A 25,640-nucleotide genomic window follows, 5' to 3' on the forward strand; every position below is an offset into this window, starting at 1 on the left:
CATCTATGCTAGTATACAACTAGAAAGTCAATTTTGGAGTCACACGCTACTTTCTTGTGTCAGTGATCTGGGGGTAACTCAGATACTTTTCAAATGAAGTAACTACTTACTGTAACTAGTAACTGTTTCTCAGTAACGTGTCAAACACTGCACACGAGTGTGTACTTGTGTTATAAGTATTGCGCTGCAAGACGAAGAAACAAGTTATGGGTCCAGAAATCGTGGTCTGCCGCTTACCAACAGTCTCCATCACCGTCTTTGCCTCTGAGGCTCTTTGTCTGAATTGTCACTTTGGATTATTCCGCAGTTGACGCGTGCGCTTACATGTGTGTGTTTTTATTTGTGTTTTTGCGTCTGACACCCGAGAACTCCTGCTGGGTTCGGCCGCAGCAGGCGCTCTATTTCCGTGTGTTCACGTCTCGCTTTGCACCGTTGCCGCAAACAAAAACAAGAAATTCGTTCCGCAGGGGAAAAATCGTCTCCGGCCTATGGGGGACCGAACTTGCCATATGATGCCGTACACAAATAAATGTATCAATAAATGCCAACATATATATGCTATATAAATAAATGAACACATAAACAAAGAACGTCACACCAAAGTAAGTGACTCAAATGCCATTTATTTTTATATTTATGCTTTTTGTCATTTCTATTGTTGTGTATTTTGCCATATTTTTAGTTGTGTATTTTATCGTGTATTGTGTCGTGTATTTTGTCACAACGGAATGTTGTGGAATGAATGAGGAGGCGTCGGCGTCACCCGAGTTTTTCACCTATTGGTTGTTAAGGGAAGAACCAATCGGCTGTTTTTGTAGTTGATAGGTGCACTTGTCCATCAACCAATTGGTGAAAAGCCCCACATGTTTGACTACTACATTTGAATAATATTTTTTTGTGACAAAATAAAAAAAAAAATACACAAAAACACACAACACGATACATGACAAAATTAATAGCAACATAAATGAACGGCAAAATGCATGACTAAATAAATACCGAAACAAATAAATGACAAAATACATCATCTTTAAAAAATACATAAATGGCAGAATACAGGGCAAAATACATACCGACCTACAGTACAAAATACACAACAAATTAAATGTCAAAATCAAAACCGAAATCAATGAATTGCAAAATGCAAACGACAAAATACACACAAAAAATAGTTAAATAATTACTGTAATTAATAAATGACAAAATAAAAAACAAAATTATTGACAAAGTACACAACAAACTACAGTTCATGACAAAATAAAAACCCGAATAAATAAAGGTCAAACTTCGCTACAAAATACACAACATATTACATAACAAATTCAATACTGAAATTAAAAAAATCGCAAAATACACTACAAAAAACATGAAAAAATACCCCCCAAAATACTTGAGAAACTACATGACAATATAAAACCCAAATAATTAAAGGACGAAATACACTACAAAATACACATCATAATACTTGACAGAATAAATACCAAATGAATAAATTGCAAACTACTCGGCAAGATACACAACATAATACACGACAAAAAACATGACCAAATAATTACTGAAATAAGTATCTGGCAAAATACATTAAAGAATACATCACAAAATACTCACCAGAAACACACCACAAGATACATGACAAAATAAATACTGAAATAAATAAATAAATGGAAAAATACAGAATACATGATAAGTACATTACAGAATACACAAAATACACTAGAAAATATATTAAAAAATACATGACAAAATAAATACTGAAATGAATAAATTGCAAAATACACTAGAAATTACTCACCACACTGCATTACAAAATAGACAACAAAATATTTGAGAAACTATGACAAAGAAATAACCCAAATAAATAAATGGCAAACTACGCCACAAAATACACAGCATAATACATGGCGATGTCACGACCAGAACGGAATCAGGACCCAGATGCGTAACGTTAACCACAAGTTTATTGAGAGAAAGAGGAAGGGCAGCGCCCACGATCCGGTGCTCGCTGGACGCGGGAAGGAAGCCGCTCACAGAATCGGATTGTGTTCCGAATGTGGAAGTGAATCTTCCGGAGTGGGAGATGGTGGTGTCGCAGACGGAAAAAACAGGTCCATAGCCGGGACAGGAGAGCTAAAACGTGGTCGGTATCAAAAATTAGTCGTAAGCCGGGACGGGAGAGCAAACATGGATCGGGGTCAAAAAACAGGTCGTAGCCGGAGACAAACGGGGAGATCAGGAATGGACGGGTGGAAAAACGGGTGCAAGAAGCGGGACCGACGGGAGTCAGAGTCAAAGTGCTTGCCTTGTAGAAACAGAGGTTCACTGACAGACTGACAACAGACGAGTGAAAGGACTGGGCTTAAAAAGGACGGGGAACCAATCAGGAAGCCCGCAGCGGCTGGCGCCAAACGAGGGGGCACAGGTGAAATTAATCAGTCATTATGACAGGAGAACTAAATACCAAAATGAATAAATGGCAAAATACACATAAAATACACAACAAAATACATGACAAAATAAATACTGAAATAAATAAAAAGCAAAATACACAGCAGAATACAAGAGAAAATACAATATGCCCAACAAAATACATTAAAGTGCCCTTTCCCCTGAGATTCAATCTGCAACCTCAGTGGAAAGGTTATATCTAAGCTTAAAACACACTTCTTTTCTATAGCATATGAATAACCTATATTTTATGTTGACAATATCAGGGGATGGTGTCATAATAGTCCGTGGTTTGCAATAATCTGTGGTCTATGCAGCCCTTTGAGACTCTTTGTGATCAAGGGCTATACAAATAAACATGACTTGACTTGACTTAAAAATACATATTGAAATAAATGAATGGCAAAATACAAAAAAAAGAATACGCGAATAAAATACATGACAAAACACATACCAAAATAAATAAATTACACAATACACGACCAAATAAAAACAAAATAAATACTAAATGGCAAAAAATATTGACAAAATACATAAATTAATGAATTAGTTGCATTTATGTCAAATGTAGCTATTATGTGTTATATAAATGTGTTCATTTATTCACATTACTTATATTCCTCGGTAATTATTTATTTATACATTTACTGCTAGATATGGCAGCATCAGTTCTCCATAAATGTAAACCTCAGGGCTAGTTAAAACTATATTAAGAACAAAAAGTAAATATAAAATGAAAATCAAGTCAAGTCTGGTACAATGTGGTCCGTGCCATCTTTAATAGCTTATAACAGTGTTACGGGATGTTATTGCTTTTACGTTGACACCCAAATAAATGTTTTGGGGCCGATATCGATCCATGATTTCGAACGAACAATAAAAACGTTACATTCGGCCTCCCCTTCAAACAAATTCGGAAATGAAGGCTGGGGATGAGTTAAATTGCTTTTTCCTCTGACGATGGCGGTACGTAAATCATCTGGCAAAGCAGACAATGCCCGGCGCCGTGCCGTCACACATATAACCCCATTTTTATCCTCCCCAACCCGTCAAATCTCCCGAGGGCCGCCGGCAAGGACACACCCTGCAGTGTCCTGTCATTTCTTCGTTATCAGACCCTACTCCCCCCCTCGTTTTTCGAGTGAGTCCGTGAGTATGCATCAGCAATGCTCATCATAAGATCAGTTAACGCAGAGGTCGGGGACCTTTTTGACTCAAAGAGCCATGAAAGCAAAATATTTAAATTCATTTCAGGAGAGCTAAACCATGTACAGACGCTGCCCTACTTATGTACGAGGTTCCGGACAATCGGTCGTAAGTTGAATTTGTTTGTAAGTTGCTTCAGTGCTATATTTTGTATGTTTAAGGTTTATAAAAGTAACCCGTATTGTTTGGTACTAAAAATAAACATTTCATAAGATGATATGCTCTATAAAGATAAATAAAGTTAAGTTTAACTTACTTTTGGAAGATGAGCTTCAAGAGTTCCTGCGGTAGAAAATGGCCAAAAAAAAGTGATCCGACCATTTTGTCAACCGCATCAAACTTTCTTATTCCACTTTCATTTCAAAAGGAACGGCTCGCCTCCTCTTTAGACTCTTTAGCGGGTTTCTTCTTCCGGGTGGATGCTGGGTGACCTCACAGCGCCATCACACGCCGGTAGCGGCGGAAAGAAGCACCACGGTACCGTCCTGTACTAGTAAAAAGGTGCACACAATACAAAATCTAACTCACAGCAATGTCCGGATATTTTTCGACATCCCGACAAAAATCTTCATGTCTACCATTTTGCGTAAGTCAACTGGTCGTACGTAGGGGAGCGTCTCTATTTTAAGACAATTGTCATAATTGTTTATTCAGGGCACCTGTGACTGCCCAACAGCCCTGAGCGCTGATTGGTTCAGAGACTCATTTTAAACCCCCGGATTCCAAGAGGAGGGGGTCAGACCGTTAGCGAACCTATGCTCCCAGCTAGGCAAGCTCATACCTTCCGACATTTTCCTGCCCTGTTTTCTCCTGCCTGATACCTGTTGCCGACCTGTTTCTGGACCAATTTCTGCCGCGCTCTGCCATCCCGACCACCGACCACCTGTTGTCGACCTTTTTTCTGGACTTGATACTGCCTTTGCTCTCCCGTCCCAGCTAGTGACCAGTATCCCTGCTGCCTACGATTATCCTCGCTCGACACTGAAGTGCCACTTCCGCGTTCCAGCCACCTGCTACCCGTGTCCGTCGATCATCAGGTCGTGGAAGCAAGCACTGCTCTTTCTCTTTATCAATAAAACTGAGTAAACGAACGTTACTGGGTCCTGTCTCCGTTTCTGGCGTGTGACAACAATATTCAACTGCCAAACCCGCTCTACAGACAAAAACTATTTCTTAAGCACATTTTATTTCACTGTGTGAGTTTGCTGATTTGATAAGTAAGAATAATAATGCCAGAGCCTGTGTCCCATATCAAAAAGTATACCACTTAAAATGTGTCTCTGTCTCGCAGTGTTAAAGATTTACATTAAAAACCTGACAGCAGTTACTTTAAATCAGAGGAAGATCAGGCACAAAAAAAATCCAGCCCTCCCGGACTCGTTGGGTATTAAAGCTTGTCCAATTAACTTGATTTGATGGGCCAACCCCGAAGAAAACTTATCCACTTAAAATTATCCACCCCTCATTGTTCTTTGTTCTCTGTATTTTACGTGTTGCGTGGTGGAGGATCTGCATGATGAATCAGTCCGCACCAAGCGACCCACTGTGAGCGACGCCGAGAGGGACTAAATCCATCACACAGTTCCTCCACCATGCAACACAGAGAGAAAATGACAAAAACAATGACGGGTGGATATATATTTTTTTATAAAGTTAGCGAAAGAGAAGCCAAAATGTAATCCTTGACATTTTAGGTCCGAATTTTGGGTCAGGCTTGGGCTTAAGAGGTCTACTTAAGATCATTTAAGCTCATTTTGACCGTCATTTGATTTCAAAACAAGGTGCGAGCAGGGTTCTTTAATAAAAATGTCACAATATACTGCAAACAAAAAGGATACGGATGTACATATCACAGTTCTCACCGTGGGTTTTGAGTGGTCATTATTCATCCTCCATTCTGTTTTATGGATACATATCGTTGACATTGAAAGAGCCATACCTAGCACTGGGCGAGAAAGAGAGAGGGGGGAGTGCTCTGTTTGCATAGATCCGCCCACGCCTACTGCTCATCCAATGAAATTGCTCTGGCTGCTTGGCTGGCATTTTCTGGATTTTGCAGTTTTTTCTGTGGGTTTCCATAATAAAGTGTCTGAACAGTGGACATACATTTTTAATGAGTTTCTGTATACATTTATATTTATAGAGACGTACAGCTGTGACTGTAAAACTTAGATGAAACTCAGCCTTATGTATTCTGGACCGAACAAAGCCTTTTGACTACGCTTCTTTTGAAAGTGAAACAACATTGAGAAGATTGGCAATGCCCCTATTTTATCTTATTTCCAAGCCGAATATATATGTAAAGAGCCTTATGTCGCCTGCGAGCCATACATTCCCTGAATTAACGCCTGGCAACTAAGGGTGGGCACAGGTAAACAAAGGTAGTATCGCTTTATATCTATTCAATACTTTTTGATTGGGAATATCATAGTCATTTAATAATTGACTAATTATGATAAACACTGCACCGAATTTTTGGCAATATAAGTTTTTTATTTTTTATCAAGTAACTGCAATGCGAACTTTAACAGTGTGAAAAATAAAATACTGGTGTTTTTTATGGACTATAAGGCACTCCTTAAAACCCCAAATTAGCCAGAAATTTGAAAGTGTACTTATATGGTCGATAAGTTTAGAAATATGATGGGAAATTTTGTATGGAGTATTAATACGTGCGCGATACTGCAAGAGGTTTTACGGTGTATTCAATGTATTTGTACAATAATTGATTAATCGAATAATTATCACTGACTAAAATTGCAAGATTGTCTTGAAACTTTTGTACTATACCATTCGATTTTATATCATTATTATATTATTTTTACTCACAGTGCCAGAAATGAATGTTGAAATGAATGGAGAAAACAGAAAGTTGTCCTGAAAGATATAAATAAACGGTATGAAGTCTGAATTATCGTCAGATACACCAAAGAGTTTTTGCTTTAACGCTGTTTTGTATAGAATTGAACATAAATTCTTTAAGGGAATCTCTTTTTGCCAACTGTTTAGTTTCACAAAACAAATTTGTGACCCAAGTTTCTGACATAACGGGGGAAGACGCCGTATTCTATTTCGTTTCCCTCCTCCGCTCGCTTGTTGGCGGGGGAGTCTTGTATTCCCTCTCTCCAGCCCAAGGGAAGGCTGGAAGTGCTGCGGCGTCTCCCTGCTGGTGTTGCATAATTCAAAGACTTTTAGTTTGTTTCCATCTTGCTTGTTCGGACGTCTGATGGCACCGGCTTTCCGTACGTCTCCCTTCCGCGGTGCGTTCGAGCAGGCGGGCACGACTCAGTCAGCTAACCCTCCATTATCCTGCCATTAGATGCTTAATGTTGCACGAGGCAAGAGCGATGAAGGGGGCGGAGGGGCTACCATAGCTTCGTGATGCACTTTCCACTTTGCTATAGAATGGCAGATACACAAGGGTGCTTATTTCCAATAGCAATGCATTGACTACAACAACGCAATGACTCCAGCAGTAAGGCCAGCAAGGTAAAGAGAATGGTGCATTCATTGTCATTGAGTAATCCAGTTATGTGCAGTCAGGTGAGACTGGAATACAAATATAAAGTTAAATAATATTAAATGCTTATATTTATTTGTAGTTAACGTACTTTCTCATTTACCTCACAAATTTTGGATATTCATTTTCAACATCACTGAATTTTAACATTATATCATAAATATTATTGGTACAATTATTATGTAACGTATTACTGTGCTGAGCGTCTGCAGATGCAGAGTGTGGCACGCCTCATGGCTCATGGCAGAGGGCGATAGTGAGACAACATTAAAGTTGTGAAGAATCTTGCGAAGCAACTTGTCCAGTTTGTACTAAAAACGTATCATTGTGAAGTCAAGTCAAGTCATGTTTATTTGTATAGCCCTTAATCACAAGGAGTCTCAAAGGGCTGCACGGACCACAGATAATTGCAAACCACAGACTATTATTACACCATCCCCTGATCTAAAACCTACCTCAATATGAGGAAAATGAAGAAACACCAAGGCCGCCTCTATAACAGTATTGGGACTAACGCGTTACAATCCCTTTTCTCGGTCACAAGTACTCTCACACATTTTAAAATCAAATTAAGTAACTCTACTATCGTTACTACAAGGTGCATTACTTCACTTCTCATTAAGTGCAGATCATATATTTATTGTCCCCTGAATACTGTATCACTCATGTTGTCCTATAACCTTTGATCACAATTTCAAACCTGTTTGGCGCCCCCTGGCAGAAGGAGGCGTACTATACCCCTAACAGCATGTTCATCTTTGAAGTACAGATGCTGCCCGACCTATGAACGAGTTAGGTTCCAGACGATCGTTCGTAAGTTAGCAGAGGCATTGCAATTTCATGATCTGCTTTGAATAAGTAAAGGAGTAATGCACCATATTGTCCCAACAGTTTAGTTACAAAATCTTATTAATAACACGTTACAGTACTCATTGCCAAGAAAAGTACAGACGCTGCCCGACCTACGAACGAGTTAGGTTCCAGATGATCGTTTGTAATTTGAATTTGTTCATAAGTTGCTTCAGTGCTATATTTTGTATGTTTAAGGTTTAAATAAGTATTTTTAAGGCTTGTATAAGTAACCTGTATTGTTTTGTACTAAAATAAAGATAAATATTTACATAAAGATAAATAAAGTGAGGTTTAACTTACTTTTGGGAGATGCGCTTCAATAGGTCCTCCTCCACGTAAAAAGTGGCCGGAAAAAAGCATTCCGACCATTTTCTCAACTGCATCAAACTTTCTTATTCCACTTTAGTTTCAAAAGAAACCGCTCGCCTCTTCTTTACACTTTACACCAACCATATTGAATGGGTGCACGAGATATTAAACAATAAAAACGTCAAAGTTCTTAGCGCGTTAGAGGTACAGTACACGTTATTATGATTAGACACGAACCAGGAAGTTGAAGCCGAATGTCTTCTTCATCGTGGATGCATGGGCGACCTCTCACGGCGCCACGCGGCAGAAAGAAGATGTACAGTAATTTCTTGTAAAGGTGTAAACGATACAAAATCTAACTTACAGCAATCTCCGGATATTTTTCGACATCCTGAAAAAAATGTTAGTATCTACCGTTTTGCGTAAGTCGAATGGTCGTAAGTAGGGGACCGTCCGTACATCTAAACACATTTATGGCATTGTTATGAGAACATTACATTTCTCCTCACGGCAATATTCTCCCTATATGCTCTTATCTTGGCCGAATTTACAACTATGAAATCAAATTCAATGGACAATCAATGTGAGTACAGATTTTATCGTAAAATCTGGCTCTTTATATTTGTGGAGTTATTTTTGTAACAAACCATGCCTGAAGAAATAAATAAAGCCCCTTGGACATTACCCAGACACAGAGGAGGAAATATTCAAGTGGTTTGAACACAAAAGACAAATTGGATATGGAGTGTCTCAGTTTAGTGTTAGTTTTCACCCTTTCAACATTGTACGAGCTGAAAATAGGAAAGGGTTCACTGCTTTCACAGGTCTGAGTACACGTTTTCTTTTATTGCTTTTATTCTGTGGCTATTTTAAAGCAGTCTTAGGGGTTTGTTTTTAAATTATGTATTTATTAACTGTTCCCAATTATTGTTTTTCAAAAACTGCTCAAAAACAAGCTGCTTCCGGGCCATCTGTTGCATGCGTGGCTGTGACATGTCGCTTTCACTCGCACACATCTCCTTTACTGCGACAATAATCTTTGTCGAAGAGGAGGGGAAGGGGGGGTAGAGGAGGAGAGGGGGAATCGGCGGACGACGGTCAAAAGGCAGAAGTGATACGCCCGGTTGCCTAGCGACCAAACAGACTCCGCAATTGTCATGATGATGCTCTGCAATACTTCCTCCTCCTCGTGTGTTTATGAGCCTCCTCAATCCCCCTGTGTGTGCGTTCACATACAAGGGGCCAACACGTACATAATTGCGCATTACTTTTCAATCGCACAGTCGTTGTCGTACTGGCCGAAGATGTTCCATCTCGATTACCCACACATGCACACCGTGATATCAGACTATAGAGCGCACCTGATTATAAGCCACGCCCAGTACATTTTTAAAGGGAAAAACATTTTATACACACATAAGCCGCACATGACTATAAGCCGCAAGTGCCCACATTGAAACATGAGATATTTACAAAGAAACACAGTACACAGAAAGAGTTTTAATAATATACGGTACCTAAGCCTTTAACGGTGGGTGGGCCACCAGACTTTTGATAAACAAATACGTGTCTGTAAAATGTTAGCAGTCTCTCCAACATATGATACTTATCATTGGTAAGCTTAAACTCTTTAAAGATATGCTGACCATTTCAAAATATACACATGAACAAAACACCCTGATCAGTCTGGAACAAGATACCCGAAAACTATGAAGCCGGCATAACTCACCATTACGTCCCCTGGCTGTCTCCAACTTCTTTGATTGTCCGTGAAAATGACTTGGTTACAACAAGGATAATCCATAGAATCCATCCATCCATTTTCTGCACCGCTTATCCTCAGTAGGGTCACAGGGGTGCTGCAGCCCATCCCAGCTATCTTCAGGCATTGGGCAGGGGACACCCTGAACTGGTTGTCAGCCAGTCGCAGGGCACAACTCATTTGCTCATTCACACCTAGGGACAATTTGGACCTGCCAATTAAACTGACATGCATGTTTTTGGAATGTGGGAGAAAACCGGAGGAAACTCATGCAAGCACGGGTAGATCTTGCAAACTCCGCACAGGAATCCTGGCAGCTGGATTTCAACCCATAACCTCAGAACTGTGCATCAGACACGCTAACCACTTATCTACCGTGACGCCAAAATATACTAATTATAGATAAAAGAAGAATGTAACTTTGAAAAAGAAATAGAGGAAACCAAGACCAGATGGTCGCTTGTAGTCCAACATAAACTTGTTTACATTTTACCAATGTAGTATAGTGTAGTGAATGATAAAATAAAATAAAACTTTCTATTTCACATGATAAGATATGCTTTTACTTCACATTAAGAGCACATAAAGAATCAAATATTGTTTTAAACACAACCAAGAGTTCACTTTCTAAATTTCCAACACACTTAGGACTTCTTGTCATAACTCTCTGTCTCTCTAGCATCAGTAATTAAAATCATGGTCGACACAATTCATCTATGAGTGAATTTTGTATATACAAATGTAAAACACATGTGAATGAGTGTATGAAGTGGATGAATGGATGCCTGGAAGCATGGCGCAGGTGCAGAGAGAACATGCAAACAGCTAGGTAGCTGGAATCAAACCCTGAACTTCTGCACCCAGCCACCGTCCCTCTTGTATATGTAGATGTTGACACTAGCATCTATGAAAATACGTTTTGTTTTTTTCAATCATTGCACAAATTGGGTAATTTTCGACTGTAAAACCTGTGTACAATGGCATTTGTTCTCTTTGCAGTTGATATCCAGCGATGCAGACGGGGCCATTCAGAGGGCAGGACGCTTCAGGGTGGAGAATGGCTCCACAGATGAGGTAAGGACAAGATGGAGGTAGTTTTTTTCAGTATTTTGATCTCATTTATTAGAAGAAGATGCTCATTGTTGAGTCCTTGGAAAACAAGTAGATGGTACAATTCATCTTTACTCTATAAATGAGTGTTTTTCTAGTAATATATATACATATACAGACGCTCCCCTACTTACGACCATTCGACTTACGAAAAACGGTAGATACAAAAAAAATTGGGGATGTCGAAAAATATCCAGATAGATTTTGTATTGTGTGCACCGTTTTTCGAGTACAGGACAGTACTGTAGTGCTTCTTTCCACCGCTACCGTCATGTGGCGCTGTGAGAGGTCACCCAGCATCTAGAAATCCGCTTCCTCTTCTTAGTTTGTGTGTAAACATTTTATACTGTATCTCCAGCGCACTAAGAACTTTGACATTTTTATTGTTTAATATCTCGTGCATCCTTTCAATATGTTTGGTGTAAAGGGTAAAGAGGAGGCAGGCTGTTTCTTTTGAAATAAAAGTGGAACAAGAAAGCTTTATGCGGTTGAGAAAATGGTTGGAAACTTTTTTTCAAAAGTAAGTTAAAGTTAATTTTTTTTTATCTTTATAGAGCATATTATTTTATTAAACGTTTTTTTTTCAGTTTTAAAACAATACAGGTTACTCATACGAGTCTTAAACATACTCATAGAAACCTTAAACATACATTCCATACAAAATATAGCGCTGAAGCAACTTACGTACAAATTCAACTTTCAAACGATCGTCCAGAATTTCATTCGTAAGTAGGGCAGCGTCTGTATATTCTAAGAGAAGGACACAGAAAAAATCTAGTCAAATGACTTTGTATTTAAGGGGAAAAATAAACAAAATTTGTCAATTCTTGGGTGAAAATGTATTTATTTTTATGTAATTCATAATGTTAAAAAAATAATCTGCAAAGCAGTTGTTTGGGGTGGGGTACTTTTCTGTACAAACAATATTTAAGGGATCAACTCCTCTAACAAATGCACCCACCAGAACTTTCAAGAAGGTCATAAAATTTAAAATAAGTTAGCTGAATCAATTAAACTTTAAATACATATATCAACATATTATTTCCGCGCCAGTAAGCAATGAATTATTCAAATTTGTGTGATATGCAGAATTTGGACTACGCTCCCGGAACCTGGAGGAGAACCGACGTCCACTTGGAGAATCCCGAGTACCACACCAGATGGTTCTTTAAATACTTTCTCGGCAAAGGTCAGTTGCACAAAATATCACAACAGTCCACAGCAGCATCGGCAACACCAAACTATGCTCAGGTTTGGGTGTAACATGTTACAAAGGAACGGAATTACTATTCTCAGTAAGGAAGTACTGTAAGGTTATTCATACAATTTTGTTACAACATGATGTTACTTATAAATTACTTTATCGCATGAAACGACATGCAACTATCAATCCGCCAGCAACGCAGCACTGAATCTGACAATTGAAGAGGGTGGGCATGTTTCTACCTTTAAAGTACAAACAAACAGTAATTTTATAAATTTTATTTGTAATTTTATTGTTTGTTAATGCAACATCCGTTGCAGCCTGGTCATCTCATGTGCAGTCCCTTCTCAAGGGTTCTTCATTTTCTTCATGCTGAGGTTTTTTAGTTTTTCCTTGCCCTGATGTAGGTTTTAGGTAGGGGATGGGGTGTAATGATCTGTAGTTTGCAACAGTCTGTAGTCTGTGCAGCCCTTTGATACTCCTTGTGATTAAGAGCTATTCAAATAAACGTGACTTGACTTGACTTTTGTATTTATAGTACATCCATTGTTGAAAAGCGCAGGATGCCATTTTATTCGGTGCCACCCTGAAAAAAAAAAAAAAGAACAAAGTGTATTGTACTTAAAGCCACAGTGACTACATTGTAGCACAATAGTAGCAGCTTGTAGTCTGGAGTTCACAGTATTTATTTTTGGTTTCAGTGCACCAAAACTACGTGGGCACAGATGCAGAGAAGAACCCCTTCTACCTGTCGGTGGTCCTGTCCGACCAGAACAACCAGCGGGTACCGCAGTACAGAGCCATCCTCTGGAGGAAGACGGTATTGAAGGCTTTACCATGGCACATGCTGTAATAACTCGAAAGAAAAATAAAGAAAATAATATATATCTTTTTTTAAATTCCCATTTAAGTCATTATTTTATTGTTTTCTAAATATTACAACAGTGATACAAGAATAATTCGTTGGTGGATTATGCTTGAACCTAGTACTTCTCTTATCTTGAGTGACTTTTCCCAATATGAAATCACTGGAAACCAGTTAATCTGTTCCAGGCCTCCCTTAATCATCCAATTTAACCCTAAATTAGTTATAAAACACATCTTCTTGATCACTAAAAACACATTCAAATAGTAATTCAACATAAACATACAGTAAATAAGATAAATAAGATAATAATAGCAGGAAAGGTTTGCGTACCCGACTGGGTTTTTGTTCTGAGGGTGGCACAGCGCCTATCACAGTGCAAATAAAACAGTTTAAAAGAATGGAGGGGAAAAACACAGGGAAATAAAATGTATTCTTTTGACAGATACTATGCCAAATTTACATATTGTTTTTCCTATTTAAATACATACTGTATGTTTTTGGTTGTATTTTTCCCATGATGCTTTTCGCTACACAATATATGTATATATGTGTATATATATATACATATACAGTATATACACATATATGTATGTATGTATGTATGTATGTATGTATGTATGTATGTATGTATGTATAAAATCAAGTGGAAAAATACAAAAAAATTACAAAAAAGAATCGGCTTTTAAATCAAAATATGTATTTATTTGTTTTATTTTACTATATTCTGTACGGGACTCTTTGGAAAAAAAATTATATTTCCCATTTAAAATATTAGAATATTATGAAAAAGTTGATTAGTAATGAATCCAGATAGTATGACATTTGTGTTTATTTTAATAGCATTACAGAAAATAAATAACTTTATCACAATATTTAAATTTTCTGAAATAATCCTGTATATGTCACATTTTTCCTTCCATGCTTAATCCAGAATGCAAAATGTGAAGTTAAACGCTAAAATATTGTAAGAAATATACATTAATAATTTCAAACAATATGTTCTATTTTGGGTAGCGTAGTGGTTAGCACAGTGGTTAGCGCGTGTGCGGCTCAGTTCTGAGGTCATGAAATCGAACTTTCTGTATGGGTGTTTGCATGTTCTCCGCGTGCTTGTGTGTGTTTAAACTACATAAAAAAATAATGAGAAGAAAAAATAGACAGTGTGTATTACCTACATTATCCTAATGGTAAAAAATAACTTGAATTATAAAAAATAAAAATAAAAGTTGAATATTCGCAAACATTCTGGAGCAATTATATAAAAGTACACTTTTTAAAAAATCTCGTTCATTAAGAGCCTAACATAGAGGGAGAAAACATAACTGGCTGCCATCTTGCTGCTGCGGGTAGACCAAAAACCTTAAGGGGGCTGAGCAAAAAAATGAAAAGTTAAAGCATGCTTTTTGTTTAATTTGAGTCTCTGTAGTTTTTATTCTTCTTCTGGCCATTTTTAGCACTCGTTTCAGGTTGCTATACACAATACAGCACTGTCCCTCTAAGTGTTACAATTTTAAAAGGTACTACTTTACTCCCAATTCTTAAACTATGATGAAGAATATTAGTACAAATGATTATTATTGAATAAAAACAATCCATAAAGCCTCAGTGTGTAATATATGTCCACTAGCTGGCACTGTATTGTCCAAAGCAAACAAAAAACAGTGCCTGAAAGTACAGCGTAGCAAGATGCCAGACAAACATGCCGGTGACTTCTAGGTAAGGATTCCACTATGTAAAAAAAATACAAAATTTCTTGATCTATGAGTTTTTATAAAAATTGACATTGGTATGATAGTTTATGTATTTTTGCCTAGTATTCAAATCAATGTTTTTTTACTGAATTAAACTTCTTTGTACCACTAGGAGGCACTAAATGTTACAGGCTGTACCTTTAACATGATGTAATAGTATTTATATAACGAAAAACATCTAGTAGTGAAATGATACACAATCACCCTTCGAAACATTGTCTTCCAACAGAAAAAGTATATATATTTTTATCAATTCTCTCTGATTTATTTTGCTTAGTGCTTACATACAAAACAAAACCGCAGATGTGATAACGTAAGAAAAAATATCTAGTGGCCAAATGAATGAATGAATTAATAAATTCATGGAATTTATAGGGAACAGTATACATGACAAAAATACATTATCACGTTCCCCCAGCTTTTCATATTGTTTTTGTTCTTCTCTATAAGATCCCCGTAATACTTTTTCTTACAGGATTTGCCAAATAATACACTCCCCCTTTAATGTAAGAAACATTATCTTCAAACAGAAAAATACATATTCTTCATCAACCCCTCTTATTTATTTAGCTCAATGCCAACATGCAGCACAAAACCTCAAATGTGCTAAGGGAAAAAATGATAAGTGTAAAGCTTCAACTCAAATGCTTTAAATTCATCTCGAGTCTTGATTCTTTGCCAGTCATGTAGGTGGACATACATGAATAACGATGATGCGGGATGACTCAGCATTATGGCCAAGATGGCAACAATTCATGAGTCATTTTGCAATGAGTGCAACGTGAAAAAAGCGGCACGTGTCTTCACATGAAGCGTTCCTTTTGTTTGTGGTTGGCACAGGGTACCCTGAAGATCAGCCTTCCTTACAGCCCCACTAAAACCTTATCGGTCAAGTCCATCCTCAGGTGAGGAAAAACAATTGTCTCCGCTAATGGAAGGTAACATGGTAAGTAGACACTAATGCAAAAGCTAATACATTTAGCACAGCTGCAGAACACCAACTGCGCCATGGCCTCGCACACCTTTTCAGCTTTTCTTCAAGTTGTTTACGTCACATGTTTTCGGATCGTGACTATTCAAGACGGCGATTACAAAGTTAAGCGCTACTGTGCTGAAAAAAATCCACAAAGCTGTGACTCGTGAAATGTGACCCTTATATTTCTAGATGATAGTGGCAGGGCAACCATACTGTGAAAAAATAGTGCCAGATTGCAACGCAGATGTGAGAAATGTGTTATGTTTTTTGTCAGTGGCGATTGCTCTGGTAACGGACCAAAAGGTATTTGCTTGTTATTGGTCCCCAAGCATTAAAGAAAACTAATATTGATGTGGTGATGCGGTAGAAATGTAGTGTTTTAGGCAGATGACTTTCACTGCAGTGTAATTCATATGTATAATTTGAGGATTTTACTTGTTGGTGAAAACATTGAAATATCGTGAGTATGTTGTAAATAGTAAAGTACTGTCAATCTCCCATTTTGCTCCTGGAATGTATCGGCCCCCGTTTTCAAGCAAATTTTGTAATCTGGTCTTGTAGTCATTTTGTATTATTTTTGTAGTATTTCTTTAGTAGTATTTTTGTCATAGATACACAAAGCGACGATGTTGGCACCAAAAACACGTTTTATTAGTAGTACGTTATTTACTATTATTAAAAAGCCTGACGGGCCATAGTTTACACACCCCTGCACTAGCCCACTAGTGATACAGATGACATCGGAAAAGATTAGATTTGATCTCATGACACTATTTTACTCGCTGTGCCGGAAACGAATGTAAGAGAATGGAGAAAACAGAAAGTTGTCCTGAGGGATTCCCTCGCCTTGCTTTTTTGCTTTCAGGACAACTTTCTGTTTTCTCTAACGTTTGTTATTTTCACAGTGAGTAAAGTAGTGTGGTAATGAGATAAAACTGGATGCCTTTTCATATGTAATCTATATCACTGGTAGACAAGTCGTACAAGAATGGGCGGTCTCACTGCCACGACCCGAGTTTGATTTTTATTACCGTACATACAATGTTTTGTGGGCGGCACAGCGGATGAGTGGTTAGCACGTCCGCGGCACAGTTCTAAGGTCAAGGGATCAAATCCAGGTACTTGTCACGAGGCGTGGTGGCGTGGGAGGTGACCGGACCAGAACGGAGGCAGGAGGCATGAAGGGAGAACTCAAATGCGTTGACGATCCATAGGTTTTATTTATCAAAATAAAAGTCGCCCAATACTCCGGGGCAAAACAGAACAATACAGAGTTCCTCCGGCACGAACTTAACGGGACATGGCATAACAGACTAAAACAGGACAAGGCATAACAGACTAAAACAGGACAAGGCATAACAGACCGGGATTGTGAAGAATGAGTAGTAATGAGCCAGCCCCCGCCAAACCCAAAATCCAGCCTTAAATAGCAGAACAGCAATCAGCTGATCTGCTTCAGCTTGAGTTCGGGGGCGTGGCATACTGGTCGTCATGGCGACCGTGACAGAGCCCCCCTCTTAAGGGACAGCTCCCGAGGTCCCAAAAAAGAAAAAATTACTACCTCGCGCCCCGGAATGTTGACGATCGCGATTGGGGCAACCCTGCTCCCTCCTCCGAACACGCAGGAACGGGGAGAGGCAGGCGCCATCTGCGTCGGGCGGATCGGAATCGGCGCTCGGCAGGGGGGGTCTGGTGGCCAACTGGACAGGGGATGACAGACAGGCAGAACCGACGAGAACAGGACAGATAAACAGGACAGGCAAAATCAGGACAGATAAACAGGACAGGCCGATGCAGAAGAGTCGCACTCAGGACAGGCCGATGCAGAAGAGTCGCACTCAGGACAGGCCGATGCAGAAGAGTCGCACTCAGGACAGGCCGATGCAGAAGAGTCGCACTCAGGACAGGCCGATGCAGAAGAGTCGCACTCAGGACAGGCCGATGCAGAAGAGTCGCACTCAGGTCAGGCCAATGCAGAGGAGTCGCACTCAGGTCAGGCCGATGCAGAGGAGTCGCACTCAGGTCAGGCCGATGCAGAGGAGTCGCACTCAGGTCAGGCCGATGCAGAAGAGTCGCACTCAGGTCAGGCCGATGCAGAAGAGTCGCACTCAGGTCAGGCCGATGAAGAAGAGTCGCACTCAGGTCAGGCCGATGCAGAAGAGTCGCACTCAGGGGGTTCAGATTCAGAAGAGTCAGACTCAGGGGGAACAGATTCAGAACAGACAAGACAGGACAGGAAAGACTGAACAAAATCAGTACAGGGAGACTCAAGGCAGGCATGGGAGTCGAACAGGCAGGCTTGGGAGTCGAACAGACAGGCTTGGGAGTCGAACAGGCAGGCTTGGGAGTCGAACAGGCAGGCTTGGGAGTCAGAGTCGGCCCGACGGGCAGCGGAGTCGGATTCGGACATGCACGCAGGGGAGAGGGAATAGCAGGCAATCGGCACGGGAGTCGGGCAGGCAGGCGTCAATTCTTCCTGGGATCCCATTCGAGGCACAGCAAGGGCCACGACGGGCGGGGCCGTGGTTCGAACGGGCAGGGAGTCGAAGTCGGACTCAGTGGGCGCTTGCCAAGCTGCGTTCTCCATGTCTCCCCAAATCGTGCTGGGATCGTTCGCTGAGTTCAATTGTTGGCGGGTTCATTCTGTCACGAGGCGTGGTGGCGTGGGAGGTGACCGGACCAGAACGGAGGCAGGAGGCATGAAGGGAGAACTCAAATGCGTTGACGATCCATAGGTTTTATTTATCAAAATAAAAGTCGCCCAATACTCCGGGGCAAAACAGAACAATACAGAGTTCCTCCGGCACGAACTTAACGGGACATGGCATAACAGACTAAAACAGGACAAGGCATAACAGACTAAAACAGGACAAGGCATAACAGACCGGGATTGTGAAGAATGAGTAGTAATGAGCCAGCCCCCGCCAAACCCAAAATCCAGCCTTAAATAGCAGAACAGCAATCAGCTGATCTGCTTCAGCTTGAGTTCGGGGGCGTGGCATACTGGTCGTCATGGCGACCGTGACAGAGCCCCCCTCTTAAGGGACAGCTCCCGAGGTCCCAAAAAAGAAAAAATTACTACCTCGCGCCCCGGAATGTTGACGATCGCGATTGGGGCAACCCTGCTCCCTCCTCCGAACACGCAGGAACGGGGAGAGGCAGGCGCCATCTGCGTCGGGCGGATCGGAATCGGCGCTCGGCAGGGGGGGTCTGGTGGCCAACTGGACAGGGGATGACAGACAGGCAGAACCGACGAGAACAGGACAGATAAACAGGACAGGCAAAATCAGGACAGATAAACAGGACAGGCCGATGCAGAAGAGTCGCACTCAGGACAGGCCGATGCAGAAGAGTCGCACTCAGGACAGGCCGATGCAGAAGAGTCGCACTCAGGACAGGCCGATGCAGAAGAGTCGCACTCAGGACAGGCCGATGCAGAAGAGTCGCACTCAGGACAGGCCGATGCAGAAGAGTCGCACTCAGGTCAGGCCAATGCAGAGGAGTCGCACTCAGGTCAGGCCGATGCAGAGGAGTCGCACTCAGGTCAGGCCGATGCAGAGGAGTCGCACTCAGGTCAGGCCGATGCAGAAGAGTCGCACTCAGGTCAGGCCGATGCAGAAGAGTCGCACTCAGGTCAGGCCGATGAAGAAGAGTCGCACTCAGGTCAGGCCGATGCAGAAGAGTCGCACTCAGGGGGTTCAGATTCAGAAGAGTCAGACTCAGGGGGAACAGATTCAGAACAGACAAGACAGGACAGGAAAGACTGAACAAAATCAGTACAGGGAGACTCAAGGCAGGCATGGGAGTCGAACAGGCAGGCTTGGGAGTCGAACAGACAGGCTTGGGAGTCGAACAGGCAGGCTTGGGAGTCGAACAGGCAGGCTTGGGAGTCAGAGTCGGCCCGACGGGCAGCGGAGTCGGATTCGGACATGCACGCAGGGGAGAGGGAATAGCAGGCAATCGGCACGGGAGTCGGGCAGGCAGGCGTCAATTCTTCCTGGGATCCCATTCGAGGCACAGCAAGGGCCACGACGGGCGGGGCCGTGGTTCGAACGGGCAGGGAGTCGAAGTCGGACTCAGTGGGCGCTTGCCAAGCTGCGTTCTCCATGTCTCCCCAAATCGTGCTGGGATCGTTCGCTGAGTTCAATTGTTGGCGGGTTCATTCTGTCACGAGGCGTGGTGGCGTGGGAGGTGACCGGACCAGAACGGAGGCAGGAGGCATGAAGGGAGAACTCAAATGCGTTGACGATCCATAGGTTTTATTTATCAAAATAAAAGTCGCCCAATACTCCGGGGCAAAACAGAACAATACAGAGTTCCTCCGGCACGAACTTAACGGGACATGGCATAACAGACTAAAACAGGACAAGGCATAACAGACTAAAACAGGACAAGGCATAACAGACCGGGATTGTGAAGAATGAGTAGTAATGAGCCAGCCCCCGCCAAACCCAAAATCCAGCCTTAAATAGCAGAACAGCAATCAGCTGATCTGCTTCAGCTTGAGTTCGGGGGCGTGGCATACTGGTCGTCATGGCGACCGTGACAGTACTAGCCAATCTGTGCCAAGTTTGCTTGTTCCTCCTGTGCTTGCGTGGGTTTCCTCAGGGCGCTCTGGTTTTTTCCCACATTTCAAAAACATGATCAGTTGATCAATTGTTGCACAAATATGGTAGTTTACTATGAATACTGGATGCATTTTCAATTTTATCCACCGTATTTTCTGGAATATAAGGCGTAACCCGGAGTTTACATATCAGGCGAACTTTCAAATTTGTGGCCAATTTGGGGTTATGAGATGCACCCTATTGTCCATTATATACGGTACTTCTTACTGTGGTAGTTAGAAATTCTAAAGGCCGTGTCACTTAACATTTCGGTACGTGCACCTTGAGGATATTTGCCCCCTGGCTTTGTCCTAACTGTGCTTTTTTTCTATTCTTTTTTGTCATTATCTCCACGATTGCCGCATAAGCGCTATGAACATGGACAAGTTCGAGAAGGGCCCCCGGGAGATCCTCAACCCTGACATTCAGAAGGTAAGCGCCCTCGTGGTCCAATGTCAAAAAATGTCACGTGATGTAATATGGAAAGATAAAAAACATATTGCACCAAGGCAAAATGTGAAGAAATACTGTTTAAAGCTGGGTCTGACATTTTGGGGAAGTCTTTATCATATTAATTCTACACGCTGAGAAATTTCCACCTATTTTACATAAGATGAGCCTCGTCAAAAGGGAGCTGACTCAATAAGGGGGAAAAAAAATGAAGTCAAGTTAAATTTTGTGTTTTCTTACGTACTTTTGAGCACTTATTTTTGGTTGTATTACACCATAAAGCCAAGTTTATTGGTCAAATAATACACATTTCCCCTTTAATTTAAAAAAGGAGGATTATATAGGACTACCAATTAATTACCTTAATTAATAAATGAAGTACAGGTAAACAAACGTTTATAGCCCAAAACGATCTTCCAATTTTAAATAAATATATTTATGTTTATATGTATCTATCTATTTATAAATTATCTATCTATCTATCTATCTATCTATCTATCTATCTATCTATCTATCTATCTATCTATCTATCTATCTATCTATCTATCTATCTATCTATCTATCTATCTATCTATCTATCTATCTATCTATCTATCTATCTATCTATATATGTACACATCCTGTTTATATATCAATATATATATATATATATATATATATATATATGTATATATATGTATATATATATATATATATATATATTATATATATATATATATAATATTTAAAAAAAATAACTGTTACTGTTATTAAATGTATTTGTTTATTTATTTATTTACCTGGGTTTTATAAAAATAGTACATAAATAAAAAGAAAATACAACTCAAAAAATAAATAATTAATATACATAATATATACATACACAAATAAATGATTAAGTGAGTGAAATAATAAAGATATTAAATAAAATGTATTACAAAAAAATGTGCAAATATCCCCCAAAAATTTAGCGTACATTTATTTTCTGACAAATAAAATGTGATGTGTTTCCCATAACATAACAGAAACCAATTTAATGTTGTCATAAGGCATTGGTATAGGATGAATGATTTATAATATAATCTGGCAAAAGTAAGTAATGTTACACAATGTTGTCAATATAATAAGTTTCACATAATCTAACATAATGTCCATTGGAGTCACCTAATGCAATTTAACGTAATGGAACGTAACGCAAAGTCTTTTAGCCAAGCATCAGCTAATGCTTCGTTTTGTGTTCCTTTTCCCTCAGGATCTGCTCGTGTTGGAGGAACAGGAGGTACTTAGCATGACGGCACTTAGCATGATTTGTATACTTTTTACTTTTCCGCATTCTTCATGAGTTTACCCTTTCCACAGGGTTCCGTCAACTTTAAGTTCGGTGTTCTGTTTGCCAAAGACGGACAGCTCACAGATGACGAGATGTTCAGCAATGGTAAAATACATAATAGCCCCACCACTAGTGGCTAATTCTTGAGGCAATTTCTTTGTTTGTATTTGCAGAAATGGGCAGCGAGAGCTTTGACAAGTTTCTTAAGCTTCTGGGTGATAACATAACGTTACAAGGATGGGCCGGCTATCGGGGAGGCCTGGACACCAAGAGTGAGAAGCGCCAAAAACAGCAGCTTTTGCTTGCAATCTACTATTATATTAGCTGGTTACCTTAGCTCAAAGCAACAAAGCAATCCTTTTGCTAATGCTTGCACAGCGATTTTGTTACAGATTGCATGAATGAATTTTAGAATGGATCTACACTACCATTCAAAAGTTTGGAGTCACCTGGACAATTTTGTGTTTTTCATGAAAAAGTCACCTTTTTATTTATCAAATGAGTTGTGCAATGTCTGTGTTCTATTGCCCATATTAATCTCTTCTTTTGGTTGGCCAGTCTTAAATATGTTTTTTCCTTCTCTACTCTGCCTTGAAGGCCAGCATGTCAGAGTACCCACTGTACTCTAGATGTTGACGCTGGTGTTTTGCGGGTATTATTTAACCAAGCTGCTAGTTATGGACTAAGATGTCTATTTCTCAAACCAGAGACTCTTATGTACTTGTCCTCTTTCTTGGTTGTGCGGTGAAACCTCCCACTGCTTTTTCTACCCTGCACTATTTTCTGAAGGGAGTAGTAAACATTGTTGCAGGAGATCTTCAGTTTTTTGTCAATTTCTCGCATGGAATAGTCTTAATATCATATAACAAGAATAGACTGTCGAGTATCACCTAAACGTTCTTTTTCTGGACATTCTTAAAGGTAAATCCCACCCACAAATTTGGTGCTTCAGATACTTGACTAGCTCAAAGGACGTTTAGTTATTTATAGCTTCTCTAACTGACCAACCTGTTTTCAGCTGTGCTAACATAATTGCACAAGGGTTTTATATTCATCCATTAGTCTTCTAATGCAATTGGTAAACACAATAATAATACTTAAGTGCTGGTTGCTGGAGATGGGCCTTTATACACCTTTGTAGATATTGCATTTAAAAGCCAGATACTTGCAGTTGAAATGGTCATTTACCACGTTAAACATGTATGGGGTTTATTTTTGATTTGTTTAATGTAAATTTCACTAAAACAATAAGAACATTTTTAAGCAACCCCTTTTAAACAGTAGTGTATAATATTTTCTTATTCCTACTTTCATGCAACCAAAGGTTGCTACCATAATGCTAATATGTAAGACAAAATGAATCACCACCAATATGGCTAAAGTAATGCGTCAGGGTGATAAACAAACCACTCAGTGAAAGACATAACTCACCAAAGTCCTGATCTCTTTTCCAGACGACACTACAGGGATCAAGTCCATCTACACGGTTTATCAAGGCCATGAGCTCATGTTCCACGTGTCCACCATGTTGCCCTACTCCAAAGAGAACAAACAACAGGTGCTGTCGACCATTACAAAAATGATGGATATATGCATACGCATCATGAATGAGCTGACTGAGGCGCCAATTATGACTTTAAGTGAGATGAAAGCGGAGAGTTACAAAGTTCCAAATTCCGTACGGCTCGTTAAAACTTTAAAATAATTGTCTTTCCCTGGTTTGCACCTACCTACCTTACATATATCGTTTGTGTTGGTGGGATCAATTATAATAATGATATTGACAATTAATCAATAAATATTGATATCAAAAATACAATAATGTATTATTTATTTTTTGAATAGTACTGCAGAAATTGGAAAATTGGATTTGAAAGACCTTAAAAAGTGCTTGAATTTGACCATAAAAAGTGTACAAACCCTGATAGTAATGCTCATGTACTGCCTGATACCATCATCATTTTACTAGTGAGGGTAAAGAAAAGATGAATGCCTGACCATAGGTTGATCCCAAAAATTGAATTCAAGGTCAAAAAATGGGTTCTATTTCTGCTTTCGTCACCCCCTACAGGTTGAGCGCAAGCGTCACATCGGAAATGATATCGTCACCATCGTGTTCCAGGAGGGCGATGACGCATCCTCGTCCTTCAAGCCCTCCATGATCCGTTCGCACTTCACCCGTATCCTCTCAAAAACTTCAAGCGTGACATCTTTAGTCTGGCCTGCATCTCCTTGACTCACACCCGCAGATATTTTTGCCTTAGTTCGATATAATTGCCAGACTGACAGCTACAGGTGAGGGCCACCATTAATTCATGCAATGGTTTGTGATGAACTCCTTCAATGCCAGAACAAATAAATACATTTTCATAACCATTGTCCCAAAACGTAAAAACGTGTTTTACTGGTTTTATTTAAAAAACTATAGTGAAGTGTTTGGCGCTTCTCATTGTTATCAAGCCTCTGCGAATGGTTTCAGTATGATAAATCACCGGTAGAGGGCTTTGATCAGATTTTTGTCCAGACATCATAGAATCCCAACTTCCTAGTGTTGCTTCTTGTATTTGGCGAATGAGTTTGTGTAAGCGGCCCAATAAAGCCTGTATGTGAAGTGAAGCACTGGTGAGATATGGACAAATAGTAATATGTCACAGTTGCCAATTGGCTCGCCCATTTGCCGCCAGCTGCGGCTCGTAGACTGATTGGCTACCCTCCTATTTAAGCTCAGTGCTCTCACTCACCCTTTGTCAGTCCGTCAACGAACCTCTGCACCCGCAAGATTTGTGTTTTGCTTGTTATCGGACTCCAGTCTCCAGTGCCTGATATCATTCTGTCTGTCCCGTCCTGTCCGGTATCGACCCCATCTGTCCGGTATCTGCTTGTGTAATTGGTATCGATCTCGTCGGGCTCTGGCTTCCTGTCGTTTCACACCAGACTGCTGCCTTACGTCTTCCACCCAGCGATCGCCGAATCACTGGTGTTTGGGTCAACGTCCATGACTGCCCCATTTCCCGTAAAATAAAGCTTGGGTGAAAAATGCTACGCATCTGGGTCCTCCTCCTGTTCCCGTTTTGGACATAATAGGAAGTTAACTCTTCAACAGAGCATATCCCTTTCAAGAAAAGATGACCAAGTCCTACCATTATCGTCTAGTCAGAGAGGGATAACATTTGCTGCACATCCACGGGAATGCAGTCGTCCAAAGGAACACGATCGCAATGGTGACCCAAATCGTGTGATTACTTCGCCGGAAACATCGGGCACTGAAAAG

General features: G+C 40.3%; 1 protein-coding gene across 5 annotated transcripts in view; it reads left to right on the forward strand.

The window, feature by feature from the left end:
- Positions 1-25,640, forward strand: part of garnl3 (GTPase activating Rap/RanGAP domain like 3) — a 103,950-nt gene that overhangs the window by 38,788 nt on the left and 39,522 nt on the right. For all 5 annotated transcript variants that reach the window (XM_088356207.1, XM_088356210.1, XM_088356208.1 and 2 more), the window contains exons 3-13: positions 11,094-11,168; positions 12,294-12,393; positions 13,110-13,228; positions 15,868-15,932; positions 20,979-21,042; positions 22,292-22,318; positions 22,399-22,474; positions 22,543-22,641; positions 23,824-23,927; positions 24,441-24,549; positions 24,619-24,664. In XM_088356207.1, the coding sequence (XP_088212333.1) occupies positions 11,094-11,168; positions 12,294-12,393; positions 13,110-13,228; positions 15,868-15,932; positions 20,979-21,042; positions 22,292-22,318; positions 22,399-22,474; positions 22,543-22,641; positions 23,824-23,927; positions 24,441-24,549; positions 24,619-24,664 (884 nt within the window). The remainder of the gene's footprint in view (positions 1-11,093; positions 11,169-12,293; positions 12,394-13,109; positions 13,229-15,867; positions 15,933-20,978; positions 21,043-22,291; positions 22,319-22,398; positions 22,475-22,542; positions 22,642-23,823; positions 23,928-24,440; positions 24,550-24,618; positions 24,665-25,640) is intronic.

The sequence above is a fragment of the Urocampus carinirostris genome, chromosome 16 (assembly GCF_059441175.1).
Source record: "Urocampus carinirostris isolate Australia breed hairy pipefish chromosome 16, RoL_Ucar_1.0, whole genome shotgun sequence".
Classification (NCBI taxonomy): Eukaryota; Metazoa; Chordata; class Actinopteri; order Syngnathiformes; family Syngnathidae; genus Urocampus; species Urocampus carinirostris.